Source organism: Carlito syrichta, unplaced genomic scaffold (assembly GCF_000164805.1).
Source record: "Carlito syrichta isolate Samal-C Ts95f unplaced genomic scaffold, Tarsius_syrichta-2.0.1 Scaffold309493, whole genome shotgun sequence".
Lineage (NCBI taxonomy): Eukaryota > Metazoa > Chordata > Mammalia > Primates > Tarsiidae > Carlito > Carlito syrichta.
This window is the reverse complement of record NW_007253589.1, coordinates 627,579-648,395: the sequence shown is the minus strand read 5'-3', so window position 1 is coordinate 648,395 and position 20,817 is coordinate 627,579. Positions and strand designations below refer to the sequence as shown.

At 36.7% G+C, this 20,817-nt stretch overlaps 2 protein-coding genes across 4 annotated transcripts in view; one reads left to right on the top strand and one right to left on the bottom strand.

Annotated features, from left to right (window-relative positions):
- Positions 1 to 3,053, bottom strand: part of NME7 (NME/NM23 family member 7) — a gene marked incomplete at its 3' end in the record, with an annotated part of 131,480 nt that extends 128,427 nt beyond the window's left edge. Inside the window, exon 1 of the mRNA XM_008067377.1 lies at positions 2,829 to 3,053. Coding sequence (XP_008065568.1) covers positions 2,829 to 2,831 — 3 coding nt within the window. The remainder of the gene's footprint in view (positions 1 to 2,828) is intronic.
- Positions 2,997 to 20,817, top strand: part of BLZF1 (basic leucine zipper nuclear factor 1) — a 21,554-nt gene continuing 3,733 nt past the window's right edge. For 2 of the 3 annotated variants that reach the window (XM_021717254.1, XM_008067375.2), the window contains exons 1-6: positions 2,997 to 3,456; positions 4,552 to 4,632; positions 11,887 to 12,329; positions 13,627 to 13,826; positions 15,747 to 15,875; positions 18,002 to 18,221. In XM_021717254.1, coding sequence (XP_021572929.1) covers positions 4,602 to 4,632; positions 11,887 to 12,329; positions 13,627 to 13,826; positions 15,747 to 15,875; positions 18,002 to 18,221 — 1,023 coding nt within the window. In that variant the 5' untranslated portion in view covers positions 2,997 to 3,456; positions 4,552 to 4,601. Of the gene's footprint in view, positions 3,457 to 4,549; positions 4,633 to 5,123; positions 5,263 to 11,886; positions 12,330 to 13,626; positions 13,827 to 15,746; positions 15,876 to 18,001; positions 18,222 to 20,817 lie in introns of those variants that run through there. The other variant, XM_021717255.1, reaches the window with a different exon arrangement.

Here is a 20,817-nt window from a genome sequence, read left to right as displayed (position 1 = left end):
ATAAATATCAATTCTTTTAACAGTTCAAAGTTTAGTAAGAATGACAAATCTATAAACAAATAATTTCAACCAAATGTGGCAAGTACAATAAGAGATGTGTACTGGCCAGGCACAGTGGCTCATCCCTATAATCCCAGCACTTTGACAGGAGGATTGCTTGAGTCCTGCCTGGGCAATATGGCAAGACCTCAACCCTACAAAAAAAATCAAAAAATTACCTAGGCATGGTAGCATATGCCTGTGGTCTCAGCTATTCAGGAGGCTGAGGTAGGAGGATTGCCTAAGCCCAGGAGTTTGATGCTGGAGTGAGCTATGATCGGGCAAAACTCTTTCTCCAAAAAAAAAAAAAAGAAGAATAAACCCTCTCTCTCTCTACTCTGATTATCTGCAAAGATTTTTTTAATTTATTTTATTTATTTTTCAACTGTTGGAGTCTTGCTATATTGTCAGGCTAACCTTGAACTCCTGTCCTTAACCCTCCAGCCTTAGTGTCCTGAAAAGCTGGAACTACAGGCACGTGCCACCACAGCCAGTTCAAGTCTCTTTGAGTAGGGAAGGAAGGTATCGTAGAAGAGATTCCCAACCTGGTAGGTCTGGAAGGATCAATAGGAATTTGCCAAGCAAACAAGAGGTAAGGATATTCACTGTAGAAAGAGTAGCATGTGCAAAGTAAAAAAAGGCATATTACCATTTTGAAGTTGCTTGGTATGTTCATGAAAGGCAAGAGGCTAAAAGGATGTCTAGGAAAGGGAAAGGCAACAGAGAAGTTAGACAGATAAGTGCTAGATTATGGAAGGCCTTGTATGTGTCATTCCAGGCATTTTACTGTGTATAGGGAGTCTAGAGTCTTAAATAGGTGAGTAAATCAACAGTTTAAGTTTTTAAAAATTCCGTCCTAAGACAGAGAAAATAATAGACTGGGGAATTGCCAGACCAGACTGTTAAAGACACTATTCCAATAGTCTGGCCAAGAAGTGAGGAGACACTAAACTAAAACAGGATCTAGTAACCAATGAATATGGGAAACGTAAGGGAGGGAGGAATGCAGGATAACTTGACTTCTGGTTGAGGTTTCAATATAGCAGTATCATTAGAAAATAGGAGAAACCAGGAGGAAAGACAGCAAGTTCAGCCTTGGTCATGTTGTTTGTGGGGCCTTTGAGATACACAGGTATAAATGTCCAGGAAACAAATGGGTTAAGCCTTAGAAAGTCTGAGATGAAAAATGAAACTTAAAAGTGAAACAAAGGTATTAGTAGAATCTATGAATGTGGATGGAATCAGCCAAAGAAACTGTGTAAGCTAAGAAATGAAAGTAAGAGGAGTAAATCCCAGAGAGTGACACTCAAAAAGCAGGCAGTGAAAAAGAAGAGGAATGAATGAACATGAACCTCAGTGGGTAATGTAAACTTTAAGAAGTAATTACTGGATTTGGCACTTAAAAGGCCATTAGAAACCAAGCAAGAGCAACTACATTGAAGCCATTAATGAGAAAGCCAGACACAGACTTCTTTCTGATTGATACACGTAAAATCATCATGCTTTCAAGCAGTTTACTCATAGATGGGAGGATTGGGCAATAACTGGATAAACACAGGATGGGGGGGCATGATTTTGTTTTATTTAGCTTGTGTAAGATGTATGACGAGCGCTGAGGAAAAGAAACTTGAGAGGAAGATGCTGAAAGCTCAGGAAAGAAGAGAGATAACTGGAAGCAAAATGTAACAGACGGGGGCAAATGAGAACACGAGAAAAGATAGAGGGCTGGCTTATCCTTCAACATCCCCCTCTCTAAACTAGAAATACGAAACTAAAGGATAGGTAAAAACATAGGTCAAAGTGTAGGTTGGGAGCACAAGGTTGAAAAGATTGCCTGTTAGACTTGGTCATCTGCTTAGAAAGAGAAATGAGGAGGTCAAAGGACAGGGTTTGTAAGGTAAAGATTTGAAAATGTCTCTGTAGGAAATGGGCAGGGGAAGACTGGGGGAACAAAACAGATTGCTGAGATGTATGAACAAACAAGGGGCGCTGGGTAGGGTTTTGTTAGATTAATACCTATATCCATCTGAGAACAGTCACCGTTCTACCCTCCAGCACTTTTAGATGCTTAAAAAGATATGGTAATTAAGAGAATTAACTAGAATTCTGGTGCTCTCGAACTTGTGAGTAAATTAAAATCACCTACAGGCTTATAAAAATGAAAAATCCGAGCCCCATTCCTAGTCATTCAGGTGAATTCCAGAAGCTCTCCAAGTGATCCTGGGGGAAATTCCTGTCAAAAATAAAAGGAAAAAAAAAAAAAAAAGCACGGACCTAGAAGGTAATCAGTTGGCTGGAAGAGAGCTGATCCAACAAACACCTATTACCAAATGGCCCTTACACGAGCCCTGGGGCAGTGCTCTGCCACTCAGGAGGGTAAAGGCCCCAAGATCTAGGGAGATTCGGATCCGTGTGGGGTCAGTCACATACACACCACTTCACACTCTTAATGAAGCGCGTCCATGAGCTTGAGAGATGCAACGATGAACAACGCAAATATGAAATGTTTGTTCGAAATAATGTCTCACCTTAGGTTAATTAGACTCGATGTCTCCACCCTTAAACTTTGTTTCATTACTCTACAGGCTCAGGAGCACCCAAGAGGAATTCAGAGTGCTCCAGGACCTCAGGAGACCGAGGAGACCACTGAACAGACCGTGGAAAGGTGGAAAGAGATAACGGGGCGAGGGGCAAGGGACGGAGACATCTCTGAGGGCCCTTCCGCCCAAGACGGGACGCTGCATAACCAGGACCCCAGAACCGTTCTTCTGGCCTCCCCAGGCACTCACCATATCTCAGGAACGCAGCACAAAGAAATCGGTATCCGTGCGACAGGATGACACCGCCAACACCACCATCCGGTTACTCTGGCAACATAGCCCCGCCCACCACCGGACATACGTAAGACGCCACTGCCCCACCCCTTCGTCCCTAGTGGCTGGGCATCATCGCATCTCCGTCCATCCAATCGACAGACCCGCCCCTCCACGTTGTTGCCTGGAGGGGGACGCCGTCTTCCTCGCTCCAACATCTTTACTTCCGTTTGGTTGACAGATGATCCGGAAGTTTAAGAGAATATGTGGCTTGCGCTCCAAATTTTGGCCGTACAGCATTTTGTCTTACAACAGGCATCTGTCCACTTTTTACTCACTAAAGCCTTACACCGTATGTCCTATGTTTCTTGAGTTTAAACGCACTGCGGAATATGCTTGCCTTTCTCGTTTGGAATCGTATCCCGGAAGTGAAACCCTGAGTCATCGGAAGTGATTGGGAGTGAGCGAACAGCCTGATGTCTGGAGGGCCTGGGTGGGTAGGCTTCGGAATGCGATAGAAGTGCGCGAAGTTAGCTCTGTTACACCGAGCCTGAGAGCCTGTGAAGCGAAGCTTCCTGACACAGGGAGAATCCGGATCTTAGAGGTAAATCCAAGAAGAAGCAAGCATATGTAACCGAGGGGCGAGTGGAAAGGGACGGAGGTCTGGGTGGGAGCTGGGTGGCCAGTAGCTTTGGATTTAAGGAGAGATTGTTGTTCCTCGAAGGTTTGTTCAAACGGGAATGGAACTTGGGCGTCGACTTCGGGTCAGCACAGGTTGACTGACTTGTCGCTTCCGTGCTTGGTACCCACTCCCCGGGCCCCTCCACTCGGTACTTGCCGGCAGATTCTCGCCGTGCCTGTACCTTTCTCAGAGCAGCTTCCAGGCGCGGTTTCAGGGGTCAGCGCTCTTACGAAGGGTCTTTGGGTCCCTGTTTCAGAGCGGCAGACGATAAGTGAAGGAAGGTTTGTGACTGTTTAGGAAGTTCAGTCATTGGAAGACCCTGTGCTGAGCTGTATCGAGGACTGAGAGCGATCATTTGTTGTGATGAAATCGGTAGTCATCCAGTGTACTGTGTATCATATTGGTATCCTTGCATTAGTATCGTCTTCTCATGTTCTGCGGTCAATCTGTCTGTAGTGTAAGGCCGTGCATACATTTCTGAGAGCATGTGCTCAGTGTATGTTTTTCTTACCCCTAAAAGCTATCCCGTTTAATTTTCTTACCATAAAAAGTACAAATTAAGTTATCTTGAGTAATATGTGTGTCTCTTGTTAAACATCGGAACAGAAGCTCCTCTCTGATATATATATATACATATAGTGAGCAAATTGTGTTAATACGTCTCCTAAGAAAGTAATTACTTTACTATTCCCTTTGTCTATGGACCATACAAAAGCCCCTACAGCAGCCTCATTGCCATTGCTCAACTCAAATTTAGGACACATCTCTGACAATTTAGAGTGTATTGGTATGAGCGGTGAAACAGTATTTACAAGTAAAACAGTCCCAACTTTTTCGAGACATTTGTTCTCAAAAAATGCCAGCCGTGAGAAGGGGATATAAGGGACACTTCCCTGTCTACATGGATGTATACTAAATGCAGAAGCAATTAAAAGATCATAGCCTTTAAGTTAGACGCACTCAATGAATGTGTTTATATCATATTGTTTTAATTCTTTCATATGTATACATTTCTAGGTTTTTCAGTAGAAGTCTTGGAGTACATTTTCCTTGATTAAGGGGAAAAAATGACTACTCTTAAAAGTTTAGAAACCAAAGGTAAGTGTTCTTCTTTTGATAATAATTCTTTTAAAAACTTGAAATTTTTGACAATATTTGAGGTTTATAAAATTTAAGGTTTATTGATAAACCTCATGGACCCCTTGGGAATTGTTTGTATTTCAGATCTCTTCATGTTTAGTTGGTAGTGCAGCGTTCATATTTTAGTACTTCAGATATGCAAGTGACATTAACATCATGAGATAGTATTTATTAGAGACCATTTTAAAATATTTATTGTAAAGACAAAGTTTAACAGCTATGTTCCCTGTCCACCAAAGTTTAACAGCTATGTTCCCTATCCACCAAAGTTTAACAGCTATGTTCCCTATCCAATAAGAATATGCATTTTTAAAGACTTATGTAAATATTCAACTAGCGGGTATCAAAGATCTCTTTTATGTTATATTAGTTTGCTACGGTTGCTGTAACAAAGTACTATATAAACTCTATGCCTTAAACAACAAAAAATTATTGTCTCGTATTTCTAGGGACTAGAAGTCCAAGACTGAAATGTCAGCACGGCTATGCTTCTGAAGGCTTAGGAATCTGTTCCAGACCTCTCTCCTGGCTTGGTTTGCTGGCAATCTTTGGTGCTCTTTGGCTTGTAGAGGCACCACCCTCTACAAGGTAGATCTCTACCTTCATGAAGGTAGATCTCTACCTTCATGTTCACATACTGTTCTACCTGTATGCATGTTTCTGTGTCCAAATACCCCTTTTTTATAAAGAAATCAGTCATGTCGGATAAGACACCCACTTCTTTATGATTTCATCTTAACTAATTACCGTTTCCAAATACAGTCTGATTCTGAGGTTTGGGGTGTTAGGATTTCAACATATAAATATTGGATGGACACAATTCAACCCATAACACTTGCTAAATGCAGTAGTCACTTTTTAGTCCTGCCTTGCATGTCCTCTCTATAATATTTAATACTGTGGAACATTCCCTACCTTTTGAAATACTTCCTTTCCATGACAGCACTTTTATTCTCAGCCTACTCTATAGTCCTTCACTGTCCGATGCAGTAACCATATGTGACTATTTGAATTTAAATTACTATCTTTTAAAAATTAAAAATTTAGTTCCTCAGTCACACTAATCACACTTCAAGTGCTCAATAGCCAAATGTGACTAGTGGTTATTATATTTTTAGCACTGCAGAAAATTCTATTGGACAGCACTGCTTAGCTGTATCTTCTGTTTCTTCTTCAGCTTTTCCTTCAGGTTTATCTTTTAAATATCAGTGCTTTTCAGCCCTGTTTCTCTTCTGCTTTTAGAGCTTCAGTAATTATCTATAGGAACTACTTCCAAATCTATAGCCCTAAACTCTTCCCTTGTGATTCAGATCCTTATAGACTACAAGCTACTGGCCATCTTCATATAGATATAGGAAGCAGTTTTAACATGTCCCAATGTGAATTCCTCCTGACCCAGCTTATCCTTTGGGTGGAATGAGTTCTGCTAGCTGGGACTGCAGTGAAAAATGGGGAACTATTTTCTAGAAGTCAGTTTTGCAGCAAGCAGACATCTAGCAACAAACCCTTTAAAAGGAGGTTGAAACATGTTTAGGAAATAAGGAAGAAAGATTATGCCAATAAATACTTAATTGAATTTAACTCAGCTGTGCTATAGCATTTCCTAAGTCACTAGAAGGCTATTATAGTACTAGAATAAGCAAATCAGAGACTGTAATGAAGGTAATAAACTGGGGATTAGTGGAAAAGCAGAGCAATTAAGTGATAACTAATATGAAAGCAACCAGCATGGTATATGTCAAAAAACAAAAACTAAATAGAGTATTATGATTAGTGATTAAAAGTTAGTTATTGCAAGGCCTCTGTGAAATTAAATTACTTTTTATTATGTGTTAATACTTTATAAAGAGGATTAGAGTAATGAGGTCTAATTCTAAAATTAGCCCTATTACTACTCAATATAGTGTCTATTTTTACTGAACAAAAGTTACTTGTATTGCAAAGTATGAGAAAATATATACTTATCATGGTTGACATTTATCAGTTGTCTGTACTTTCTTTAATTGCCTTAGGAGAGAAACACAATTGTTTGGTATAGGGACAACTTCCTTTTAGAGGATGTTTGAGCAATACTGTCATCAAAAGAGAGATGTATCATGGCTGCTAGCGTTCTTCCTAAAAGAGAGACACATGATGAATAGTAACAATTAGAAAGTTAAAATTGAAACCCAAAACTTTTATTTGCTGTAAGAAAAAAATTAAAATTAAAGCTATTAAAGTCAGACCCAGACAGGTCTGAGACATTTAAATATTTATGATTCCATAAAATAGTCACCTAACTTTAATCCTAGTTCTGTAGAATACAATTGTTAGGTTAAAAAAAGATTCCATGAACAGGTAAATTGGGAAAGGCTGGATTAAAAGAGAGGTTATACTACAGGACCTCTCAGAGTCTTTAATATACTAATGTACACTGTGAAGCTCCAAAGAAATGCAATATGCCACATTGCCCACACTTATTTGACCAGGAGAATTCTTTATCCATAGAGTCTGTGACAAGAAGAAAGTTTGGATTCTACTTCAATGAATGTTGATCTAACTCTTAAATATTTTCTGTAACGTGTTTGTCTAATTTAGCACAAACTAACTAAACTTTATTAGGTGATATGGTGATGTTTAAACGAGTCTTGATTTAAAATTACCAAGTTACAATCAATAATTTGTTTTATAGCTGAAGTTGCAAATGTTCCGGAAAGTCAGATTATAACTGAGTTAGGAATTAATGATTTGGTGTGGAAAAAAAAAAGCAGTTTTAAATGAGTTAGTTTGTGGATGTTAGAATGAAACTCTCTAGGTAGTATATTAAGAGATTAAGGAACTTCAGTAAGAAGTTCATTTATTTATTCATCTTTTTGTGCCAAGGACCATTTCATCAGCTGGTGATATAAAAATCAGGATGCAGTCCCGACCCCGAGGAACTCCTAAAAGTCAAATCTGCAAGAGAAACAAATTACTTTTAAAATATAGATGACAGTATTTGCATTATTCTGAAAGCACCAAGGGATGGGAGGAGAGTACGGTTAAGTGATTTTGGAAAGTCACACAATGCATAGCAGTAGAGAATTAAATTCTTTTAACTCAGAGTATGGTATTCTTTCCATTCCCCATTCTACTGACTTGGAGTACACGTCTTTGTAGATTTACAGTTGTATGAATAAAGGAGCAATATTTACTCAATGACAGATAGTTAAATATTCTTTTTGTGTCAGTATTCTAGAGCAGGGTTTGGCAAATTGTGACCCTCAGTCCTCCTGAGAATATGCAATCAGCCAAATGTTATCCTGAATTAAAAAGTATTCCGTTCTTATTATTAGACCTATGTTACCAAAAAACTTTACTCAATTATTATTATTATTATTATTACAGATATAATTTTATCAGTAAATTTTTTTCCTCCTCTTATATAAGTACCTATATAGTATCCTTAATTTTACTCTTGGTCCACAAAGCCTAAAATATTTACAATCTGGCCCTTTACAGAAAAAGTTTGCCAGCTCCTATTTCAGAATGTTAGACTAGTAACCTTATTGGTTCTTTCCCTGCATTTCACCAATCCTGGAGGAAAGCAGTAAGACTTAGCAAACCTCAGATATATTTTAATCCATTGATAAGTGATCATAGATGGAAAAAATGGTAGAATAATTTAAGGAAGTTTTGTTGGCTCCCTTCAAAGTGGAGAAGAATAAGGATTGATGTTTTGCTTTACATATGCATTAATCATAATTATGGAGCTGGTACCATAGATCTTTGTCTTGAGAGAAGGTAGTTGTTAATGAATGTGGCCTGGATTGTGCCTAGTTCATATGTAATAAAGGTTTCTATGTATGTCACAAAGAAAACTAGAATTATGAGAGTGGCCAGGTGAGAAAATGTAAGGCCCTCGCTCTCACTGCCTGCTTGACAGTGCACATTAGCTAGAATTATAGTTATTACTGAGAGGGAGCTGTCATATGATATACAGTACAACTTTCGTATTCATAATTGCTTGAGTAAGTAGAACAGTTTAAATAAAGTTAAATAAATTGTGGTTTAAACAGTTGACTTAATTTCTTGATTGAAATTTTACAAGGTATTTTGTTTGAAAAGAGATTTCTGTTAAATACCCATTATTGTTTCTTTGCCTTAACTATTTTGTGTTTTGTTCTTGAATCTCCATTATTTAAAATTCCTACTCAAAAACGTTACAACTTGCTTAGGAGTCTTATTTAAGCATAATGGAAGTATCATCACACCTGCTTATTTCCATAGTCTCATTGGGCCTGAGGCATGTCTCCAGTGTGTCTTTTTGCTGGTGATGTTTTTGATTAATCTATAGGTGAAACATTATCCTGCATTCCTTCTTAAGTGCCAGAATGCATTACTGACAAAGTTACATTTACATTAAAGTTGGACAAACTTAAAATCAAATTTTAGTTCTCCTTGTGAGTGCTACCATGCTTTCTTTTAACTAATATATGGAACCCTTTATTTCTAAAGTAGTCCTTTGCTTATCTTTATGAAAGTAGAGTGAGTCCTAAGGCCCTAGGGGTGTTTTGGTTTAAATTTAATATAGAAACGACACTATTTTATTCTACCATAAAAGGTTTTATAAATTAGAACATATTAATTACACACCATTGTCTTGCCACCTGACATTGAACTACCATAACTCAGGATTCCCAGAACGTTGTTACATACATAGGAAAATTTTGTGGGGGGGGACAATCTGTTGAATGAAAAAATAGTCCTAAAGTCTAGTGATATACCTTTAAGACTAGCATAAAATAATACAAGTCAGAATTATATCTTATGACATTACATAAACTTTATCCCCTTTACCAACATCTAAAGTTTATTAGGATTTTTTTTAACAAAGCTTATTAGAAAAAGAAGGGGAAAGATAGAAAGACATGCCAGAGCTGGCGTGAGCGAGAGAAACTGCCTTATTAGGATTTCTAAAAGATAATAAAAGCAATAGAACCTAACATGTGACAAGTGCTTACTGTGCCAAAAACCATTTTAAATACTTTACATTCACTTTTAAGTATTGTATTAAATCATATGTGGTAAGCATGCAAAAATAAATAAATAAGTAAGGACATAAGGAATTAATTTACTACTACATTGGTAGAGTGACTTTGGGAGTCAGTTTGCAAAACAGATCTTCACCAGACAGATTAATTCTGTGTTTGGGAATTTGAAAGTTGAAAAAACTCTATAGGCATAAAAATATTCAACCAACTGGGCTCGGTGGCTCAGCTTGTAATCCCGCACTTTGGAAGGCTGAGGTGAGTGGATTGCCTGAGCCCGCAGTTTCGAGACCTGCCTGGGCAACTTGGCGAGACCTCATCTCTACAATAAATCAAAAAATTAGCCGGGCATGGTAGCGCACGCCTGTAGTTCCAGCTACTTGGAAGGCTGAGGCAGAAGGATCGCTGGAGCCCAGCAGGTCGAGGCTGCGGTAGCGGGAGCGGCCACTGCACTCCAGTCTGGGCAACAGTGAGACTCCAACTCAAAAAAAAAAAAGTTCAAGCATTATTTATTACAGTGAAAAATTGAAGTCTAAATATCCAACAATAGAATAATAATTAATAATGATACATTAAGGAATATATTCTAACCATAAGATGAAAAATATATTAAGCTTATAAAATTTATTATGATTACAAGTATATAAATATTGAAGAAATCTGAAGTAATGAGAAATTATTTTAGAGTGATGAAAATATGAGTAAATTTATCCTTAATATCTTTTAAAATGAAATGTTTTTTTAAATAGTGATAGAAACCAGAGAATATGTGACTGTGAAGATGATCTATTCTGTAGTTTCTGTGTTTATATAATAAAGTTTGGAAGATGAAGTTCTTTAAAAAGTAGAAATGTAACAAACAAACCTCGGGAAAAGTATTCTTGTTGGTTATTATTTCCTCTTGCTGTAAACAAGTAACTTTTTCAGCATTTTCTTAACATTACCCTGAGCAAGCTTACCATTTCTATGGTGCTTTGGTGGTAGAATTTCATTTCTAAGACCAGAAGCCAAAGTGACAGCATAAGCTGCTTTAATTTGGAATGTTACAAATTATGTGATCTTTCTTTTAATATGGCTTTGTACTTCAGAAACTCTTAAGAAAGGTTTAATTTCAGAAAGACCTTATTATCACTCTTACCAAACTAAATGAGTTCTCCTAACTGCATGTTTACAGTGAAACATGATTAATATTTGATATATCAAGGATATGATGATGTTAAATAGTAATTGAGACTAAAGACTCTGGCTTTTTTTTTTTTTTTTTTTAGCTGGGAATTCTTTTTCAGGTCTTTATCTTAGGAGATTACATTATTTATTTGTATATATGGCTTGGCTAGAGAGTGTGAATTGACCAGACAGTAGTTTATGACTGTTCTTAATGTTTCTATAAAAATAAAATTTCTATTGAAGTATTTTTATACCACTTATTGAAAAATTATTATATATTATCCTGTAGCATTTTATTTTTTGATATGTATGTCCTGTCTCCTAAAGTAGATAGTGTATTTCTTGAGTATGATGGTTGCTCTACCTCACAGAATATCTGACCTACATTAGGCACCCAGCACCATATTTGCTGCCTGTGATCCCTCAAAGCTCATCATTATGACCACTGTTACTGAACTGCATGCTTGTCCTTTATCCTTCCCATTATCATCATTCATTTATTGTTCATCAGATATATATTGAGTACTACAAGCAAAGCACTTTTAGGGGAGCATAGTGCCCTTAAAATAAGTAGAAAGCCAGGAGGGGGAATGAGACATCAATAAAATGATTTGAGTATGATTTTTTTTTTTTAGTTGGAATCTCATTCTGTCACCCAGACTGGAGTACAGTGGCCGCTCCTGGCCACCGCAGCCTCGACCTGCTGGGCTCCGGCGATCCTTCCGCCTCAGCCTTCCAAGTAGCCGGAATTACAGGCATGCGCTACCATGCCCGGCTGGTTTTTTATTTATTGTAGAGATGAGGTCTCGCCAAGTTGCTCAGGGGGGTCTCGAACTGGCGGGCTCAGGCAATACACTCACCTCAGCCTCCCAAAGGTGCAGGATTACAGGCTGAGCCACCAAGCCTGGCAGAAAATGACTTTTTACTCTAAATTTTTTTCCATTCTTTTTAGTGCCAGTAATTCTGAGTATAGGCTATAGCATATCTTGGCATTTCTTTTTGGTAACTAGTTGGTATTTTGTTCTCCCTTTGCTAGTCACCCTTAATTCAACCCCAATCCGAGGAGCAGGAGATGGAATGGAAACTGAAGAGCCACCTAAATCTGTTGAAGTCGCCTCTGGGGGCCAATCCAGAAATTCGCATCACAGCCTACAGAGTCCATGGAAGAAAGCAGTTCCTTCAGAGAGCCCAGGAGTTCTTCAGCTAGGAAAAATTCTCACTGAAAAAGCAGTGGAAGTCGAAGCTGTAAGAATATTAGTTCCCAAAGCTGCTATAACTCATGATATCCCCAACAAAAATGCAAAGGTTAAGTCTCTGGGACATCAGAAAGGAGAATTCCTTGGTCAGTCAGAGGGAGTTACTGACCCTAATAAGGAACTCTCAGAGGTAAAGAATTTATTAGAAAAGCTCAAGAACTCTGAACAAAGGTTACTGCAGGACAAAGAAGGTCTTTCAAACCAGCTCCGAGTACAGACAGAGGTAAGCACAGCACAGCTGGAACTTCTAAACCTGTCATTAGAAAATTTGTCATTTCTCTAAAATGCTTCCTCTTAAATGTTTCATTCTCAGAGTCTCTAGCGAGAGTCTGTATTGGGAACTTATACCCTAAATTTCATTAAGGATGGAGGTGTGAGGTTCTTTGGAAAGCACCACTTACAAGTTGTAAAAGCAGGTTGCAGTTATAAACTGCCAGACCAAAGACTGACCAAGTGAGACTTTGTAATTGACTAGTTAGCAGTTCATGTTTTTAAGGATCTATAAATTCCAAGTAATTTGCCTATGTATTCATGATACTTGGAATAAAGAGAATGGTGGTATAAATTACTGTGTCTTCATTGTAAACGTAAAAGAAACTGTAATGCTTAATTGTGTTGCTTTAATCTTTACACCTTAGTAAAAATTGCCTTACCCCCCTTGTTTCTCAGTTAGACTATACATATTTTTGCTAGATGCGAGTCTTCATAAGTGACATCATGGTTAGTGATTCTTTTCCAAATATATTTTTAAATAACTAACTTCTAATTACAAAAAGTAGTACATATTTGTTTGTAAACATTTTAGAAAATACAGAAAAACACAATGAAGATAGTACTACCTATAATCATACCATCCAGATATGCCTGCATAATTATACATATTGAATTCATTTTGTCAAATAACTCACTTTTTTCCATTATTAATGTTTTCCCATGTCACAGAAGATTCTATTATAATATTATTAATAGCAACAGTGTTCTTCAGTGGCTGCCTATATAGCAGTACCTATTATTGGACATTGTTTTAATTTTTTGCATTTTTTAATAACAGTGTAAAGTGTATACTTACAGATATCCTGGATTACTGCCTCACTTAATTTCTTAAAATCAAACTCTTAGGATGCAATAGATTAACTTATAAATGTTAAATTTAAAAACCACATAAGAAATTCTCTGTCATATTTTCTTTAGCAAAATTTAATTGTTTAGTTTTCTGATTTATTTTTTCCTTTAAGTGTTGACTGGAAGCAGTTTATTTTCATGATAATGATTTTTACTCTTATTACAAAAGGCTCAGTTTAAACCACATGGACTGTAGGTAAACATATATAGAGAGAAGTAGAGAGTTATCATTTGTATATATTATGAAACTTAAATATTTAATTTTACTTTTTGATATACAGTTTAAGTAATGGAGGTCCAAATTACACAAACATAGTCTCCTTTTGTTAATTTTGTTACATTAAAGTCAGTGACGTTACTTTGAGCTTGTTGTATGTATTGGTCATGTTTTCTTCTAGGTAAATCGTGAATTAAAAAAGTTGCTGGTGGCTTCTGTTGGGGATGATCTTCAGTATCACTTTGAACGTCTAGCCCGTGAAAAAAATCAGCTTATTTTAGAAAATGAAGCCCTAGGTCGAAACACAGCTCAGCTTTCAGAACAGTTAGAACGTATGTCAATACAGTGTGATGTATGGCGAAGTAAATTCCTCGCAAGCAGGTATTTCCTATTGTAAATAGTATTTCATTCCCTAGGTTTTGCTGTATCAGATTTTTGACCTATAACACAAGAAAGTAAATTGTAGTGTGAAAATTTCTGAGTAAGGTCATCAAAGTGCTTTATATATTATTTTAAGGTGTAAACTCACTCTCCTCTAGGTCACACATTCTCCTTACATGGAAAAATGTTAAGGACCCTCCCTTATTCTTAAATTGTAGGGAACTATACAGAAGAACTCACTCCTACTACAGTGTTTAAGACCAAAACAAAACTGTAAACTTAGACATCTAGTAAATATTAAAATCACAAAATTATTTTTCCCCACTCAAATATTTGTCCCACTCCCTAAGATAATGTTATTCATTCTTCATGCTGTGTACTCATGGCTCTTCTCCCCAACCTTATTCTGTCTGTGCACAAATAGAAAATTATAACATTTTTATAGCATACTGGATGAGGCTTCTCCAACAGAGATGAGAACCCCAAAGCCCCATTCCAGCCCTCTAAACAGAGTTGGGAAACTCTGCTATGTATTATAATGTTTTGTCTATTTATCCCCCTCTGACTCAACTTTGAGTTATTGGAGAACAGAATCTGGATGTTGTCCATCTGTGTATATCTAGTACTTAACAAATTATTTTACATGTATGTTTACTAGCTGTTTATTTAAATTGAATCATCTGGAGAGTCTCACAGAACACCAGTGGTTTCCAGGCTGCATTTTAAGAACCACTGATTGTGATAACTAAATTTTTAGAAAAGTGTTTATGTCTTTATAGCTATGATACTTTCTAGTAGTTGTTTACTCTCTTAAAGTCCTTAATTTATTTGTCTCCTAATTGTGCAAGTATAGGTTGCTCTTTAGAAAAGAACTTACTATTTATTGAATTAGGATGAAAGCTAATTAATTCTTATTTCACATTTTTTAGACATTGCAGTAAATGCAATTATTGAACATTTTAAGAGATAGATCATACATATGTTATACAGATTGCAGTATAACTGCAGTAATTTTTTAACATCCTGGTCAACACTAATAGGAACATATTTTTTAATAAAAATTATACTTTATTGATATTTAAATTAATTTACTATTTCAGTGTCAAAAGTTGTTTGACATTTATTGAAGGAATTTGGTAGTAACAAAGTCTGAGACTTGAATTTTAGTTCTAAGGCTTTCAGCTAAATAACCATACTTTAAAATTTTGCTTCACTTCCATCAATAGAGAAATGGTTAAAGTTAAAGTTTTTTTGTTTTTTTTTTTTTAAGGGAATGTGCTAATATGGAAAAATCTTCAAGATAAACTATTATGTGAAAAAAGTAAGATGTAGAAAAGTTTGTATTGAATAATCTCTTTTTGTAAATACAGTGGGTAGATTTATTGTTAACACATGCTTATATGTTAATATAAGTTATTTTTTTCTGGAAAAGTGTGTAATAAGCTTTACTGGTTACATATGAAAGAAGGATGGGGATGCTGGGCAGGAGGAAAGACTTCATATAAGCCTTTCTAGATTGATACTTTGCTGAGGGTAAAGAGGTAATTGAGTGGTAATTCATTTTTGTTTTCCTTTTTAAATCTGTCTGTATTTAAAAACATTTAGTAGTTGTTTTTTTTTTCCTTCAAAATTTGGTCAACCTAGAGTTAGATTGAAATACATTCCACAAGTCACTGTAGAGGAAAGCTAAAATAACTTTTGCCTTTGTCATTTGGTAAATGAATATTATTACTGGATCCCTTTAATGAACTCTAAGTTCATAAACATATTTAATGTTTTTTAGTGAAAATTTGAAAACTGAGAATTTGACTATGTTAAAGCTGTTAGCTTTTGAAAATGGCAGTCACAAAGTAGTATATCAACTTCTTTACACTGCGTTATTGTCAGAGAATTTGTGTGTAAGATTTAATCTTTTTTCAGGGTAATGGCAGATGAGTTAACCAACTCAAGAGCAGCTTTACAACGTCAAAACCGTGATGCACACAGTGCTATACAGGATCTCCTGAGTGAACGGGAACAGTTTCGTCAGGAAATGATAACTACCCAGAAGTAAGGCCCTTATTTACATTCTGAACTCTTCTGTTTTCTCCTGCAGTTTTTGTTATTGTATAGTTTTTCTCATATTTCTATATTTGATAACTTATTGAACATTTATTTTGAGTAGCACTTTAAAATAGGTGCCCTGGGAAGAAGGAAGACTAAAAACATTTTAAGAGGCAGATCATGCATGTTATACTGATTATTGCAGTATAACTGCAGAAACTTTTTAACATCCTGATCAACACTAATAGTAACATTATATTTTTTAGTAAAAAGTATACAGCTTTATTGATATTTTATTTTAATGTCAAAAATTGTTTGACATTCATTTAAGGAATTTGGTAGTAACTAAAATCTGAGACTCATAGAAGACATGCTTCCCATATTCTTAATTGGGGAGAGAATTAGTTATATCTATAGAAGAAATCTCTAGATGTCTTTAAAAGCAGTTTTTGGTTACAATTGCATCAGATTTGTAGTTTTTGGTAGAAGCCAAGAAGTATACCTGTCTCTCCTACAGAAGGAGATCTTTTTTTGAGGACTTTCTACAGTATTAGAGCTTATTTTCATGTCCATAGTCTCCAGAACTACCAAATATGATAGTCTTCCTTAAAAGCTCTTTATATTTTTATATAGTTGATTTCTTACAAATGGAATCAGTAAGCGTCAAAGAGTAAATTATAGGGGAAATTTGAAGGAAGAAAACACAGTATGTCAGCATTTGTGGGAGGCAACTAAAGCAGTGTTTAGAGGGAAATTTATAGCTTTAAATGCTTATTTTGGAAAGGTCTCAGGAATCTCTGCTCCCTCTTTAAGAAACACAAAAAGCAAATTAAATCCAAAGTAAACAGGAAGGAAAAAAATGATGAGAACAAGATTGAATATCACTTCTTTGGAAAGATAAACATAAGAAACCTCTAGCTAGTTTAATTAGGAAAAAAGAGAAGATACTTCATTACTCGTATTAGGAAGGGGGGATATGCTACAGACTCTGTACATGTAAAAGGATATACAGAAATGTTATGAACAACTCTTTGTCAATAAATTTAGTAATTTAGATGAAATAGACAAACACCTTGACAGACAAATTATCAAAGGCTAGTCAAGAAAAAAATAGATAACCTGAATAGCCCTAACCCATTAAAGCGATTGAATTCATAGTTTAAAACTTTCCAGTAAAGGAAGTTCCAGGTCTAGATGACTTCACCAGTAAATACTAGTAAACATCTAAAGAAGAAATAAAACCAAATTTACACGAATTCTTCTAGGAAATGGAAGAGAAAGACAGAATTTTCAACTCAGTTCAGCATTATCTTGATATCAAAACTATAGATGTTATCAGAAAACCACAGACCAAAGCCTCTAATGAACATAGTGCAAAAAATTCTTAACAGAATTTTAGTGAATGAAATCCAACAATATAGAAAAAAGTGTATACATTAAGACCAAGTAGGATTAATCTCAGAATTGCAGATTGCTTTAGCATTCAAATATCAATTAATGTAACTCATCAAAAAAAAAATACTACATGAATGTCTCAGTTAGTTGCACAAATCAAGTAAATAGTTCCTACACTAAAATGTGAAAACTAAAAAAAGTACTATTTGATTGATTTTCAGATAACAACCTAATAGATTGACATGTGCTTCCTGCAGTCTAACTTATTTGACCAGATATCTTAATTTAGGAACTCTGAGAGAGTAAGATGTGGAGAAAAATAATATATCGTTTCAGAAGTATGGTTCTCAGGCTGGGCATGGTAGCTCATGCCTATAATCCCAGCACCTTGGGAGGCCAATGTGGAAGGATTGCTTGAGTCCAGGAGTTCGAGACCAATCTGGGCAACATAACGAGACCCCCATCTCTACAAAAAAGCAAAAAATTAGCTGGGCATGGTAGTGAACACCACTTATAGTCCCAGCTACTTGGGAGGCTGAGGTGGAAGGATTGCCTGAGACCGGGAGGTCAAGGCTGCATTGAGCCATGATCATGCCACTGCACTCTAGCCAGGGCGACAGAGTGAGACCCCAACTCAAAAAACAGAAAAACAAAAATGTTTCTCATTTATTTATGATTACTGATTTTTATATTTTGTCCTCTTAGTAATATTCAGTGTTGATGTGTGTTCTATGCAGATTATTGGAGGAGCTTTTAGTCTCCTTACAGTGGGGAAGAGAGCAAACTTACTCCCCTAGCGCACAACGCCACAGCACAGCAGAACTGGCATTAACAAATCACAGGTTGGCAAAAGCAGTACATTCTCATCTTCTGGGAAATGTTGGTATTAACATTCAAAAAGAGATTTCATCAACAGTTGAATTCTGCAGCACCCCAGCTGAGAAAATGGCTGAGACGGTAAACTATATTATGTTTTGTGATCTGTTGAACTTCTAAGACTGTTCTCTGACTGAAAGGTGACACATTATAATGGAAAGTACATGACACAGGAATTAGAAACTGTGGGCTCTAAACCTGATTCTCATGCTAATGAGCTGGTAATCTTGGGCAAAATTATTTCCTTTTCTGAGATTTAATTTTCTCTAATATTATTGCTCTATTTTTAAGGATTAAAAAATGTAATTGTTTTTAAAGCAGTCCTATTTTTAGATACTGAATCATTTGTAATCCCTTTCTTGAGTTCATCTTGATATAAAACAACTGTGTGGAATTTTTAATGGCGTAATCACTAGTAGGTTAGATTCCTTCTTATCTAAGAAATTAATTAACTCCCACATATAGATGGGAATGTACCAAATACTACTGAATCAAATAGTATGAGCATTGTTCCTGTAGCCTGGACGAATTCAGGGTCCATGGAGATGAACTAGCAATACCGTGGTCTCAGTTCTGTGACAATAGCCAAGTTCACCTCCATTGCAACTTCCATGTCCCCATCTTGGGCCTTGTCATTTACCAGAACTCTTCCACGATTATAATCTTCATCTCTCTCGTGTTCTACCTCAACTTCTTTTCTTTCCAGCTCTGATTCTTTCATTCCAACACCCCTGAATGTAAGCACATCTTTGATTGTGTAATTAATTTTATTCCCTTGATCCCTACATCATTTTCTTTGTGTCATCAAGCTCACTTTGCTAGTTTCTCTTCCTGCCCTCGCTTGCCTAGACTTCCATTCATAAGTGCCTTACTTGTTTATCCTCTCCCCAAGTATCCTGAAAACCCCAGACCTGTGCCAATTCAGAGTTTGCCTTCTTTTAAATATTAACCTCACATTCAGCAGATGACCTTGGTTCCTAATCCACAGAAGAAAAAGAAAGCGAAAACTGTCTGAGATCCTACTTGATGTTCCAGATGCCCCCTGTATGGTAACCAGCCTTACATACATTTCTCTCAGAAGAAAAGGTGTTCTTCCTCTTCTCCAAAGCATAGTCCCCTCGAAGCTCCAGCTTCCCCACATCAGTTATTCCTTTTCTTTATTGGCCTCTTTCCTTTTGGCTTAAGAACATATCTGTTACTCTTCTAGAAAAGAAAAATTTTCCCTCTACTGTATGATCTCTGGAGATGGTTTTATCATCTTTTTATCCTTTTACATCCAGGAATCTCAGACAAGTTGTTCATGTTTGTTTGTACTTAACCATCCATCCCTCAATTCCTACCATCACTTAAACCTACAGAAGACTTACTACCCTAGTCTTCTCAAAAAGCACTCTTACAGAGACATGAATGTTTACTATCATCTTTTTCTGTATCAAGCATTCCTTCCTTGAAACACCCCTGACCTCTGACATTACTCTTTCTTGGTCCTCAGTCTACCTCTCTGAGTTCTTCAGAGACGTCTTTCCTCCTTTAAATGTTGACACTTCATAGAAATCTGTTCACCATCCTTTTCTTTTCTAAACACCATGCCCTACCAGCTCTTCACTACTTTTGACCATTCTTTCTCAGTATTTGAGGGGGAGGGGAATATCTTCATCCTGTGACCACTCATGAGCTTTCTTCATATAACATACTTTCTATGTTCTCTAAGGATCATTCTATTCCCATAGCTTTATGTTTGTGGCTTTTCCACCTGAGACATTTTTTCAGAGTCTGAGAGATTTATATCCAGGAGGACATTTCCATCTATTTGTTCCACAAATGGCTAAAAATAGAACAGCCTTTTTTTGCCTTTTGTATTTGTACACCTTCTTCCCCTAAGAAAAACCTTCTTTGCCTATATTCCACATCTTAATGAACTATACTTATTGTATATCGAAGTTTTCATGAACCCCTAAAATAATGCATATAAAGCCCATAGCAGTTCCCTCTGTTGTCATTTCTCAATAAATAGTAGCAATCATTTTTATTATTTCCTTCATTCTCCTAATCCTACTGATTTTACAGATCTTATCCATTCCTTCTAATTTACCCCCTTGCCAAGTTCAAACACTTGATCTCCAGCCTAGACTATTGCAGTAGGCCCCTCATTGATATCCCTGCCTTGCTTCTTACCTGCCTCCAGGCTGTCCGCTACTGCCAGAGTTCTTTCAAAAATGCCAGTTCAGTTATTAGACATCTCCCAGGTTCCTTCATGATTGAATCCAAATTCATTCATATTGTGTAGAAGGCTTTCTTAATTTTTTTTTCCACCTCCCCTTCTGAAGGGTCATTTTCCAAGTGTCCCTATGCCCATGCACCTCACAGTCCAATATTAACCACATGTCATTTTGCACATATGTCATTGCATCTCATGCCTCTGTGCATTTTCTTCAGTCTAGACTGCCCTCCTAGCCCCTCTTGTTGTGCAACCTCTATTACCACCTTTAAGAATCTGCTTTTCCACCAGGCTCGATGGCTCAGCCTGTAATCCCGCGCCTTTGGGAGGCTGAGGTGAGTGGATTGCCTGAGCCTGTGGGTTCAAGACCCACCTGGGCAACTTGGCAGACCTCATCTCTATGATAAATCAAAAATTAGCCGGGCGTGGTAGCGTGCGCCTGTAGTTCCAGCTACTTGG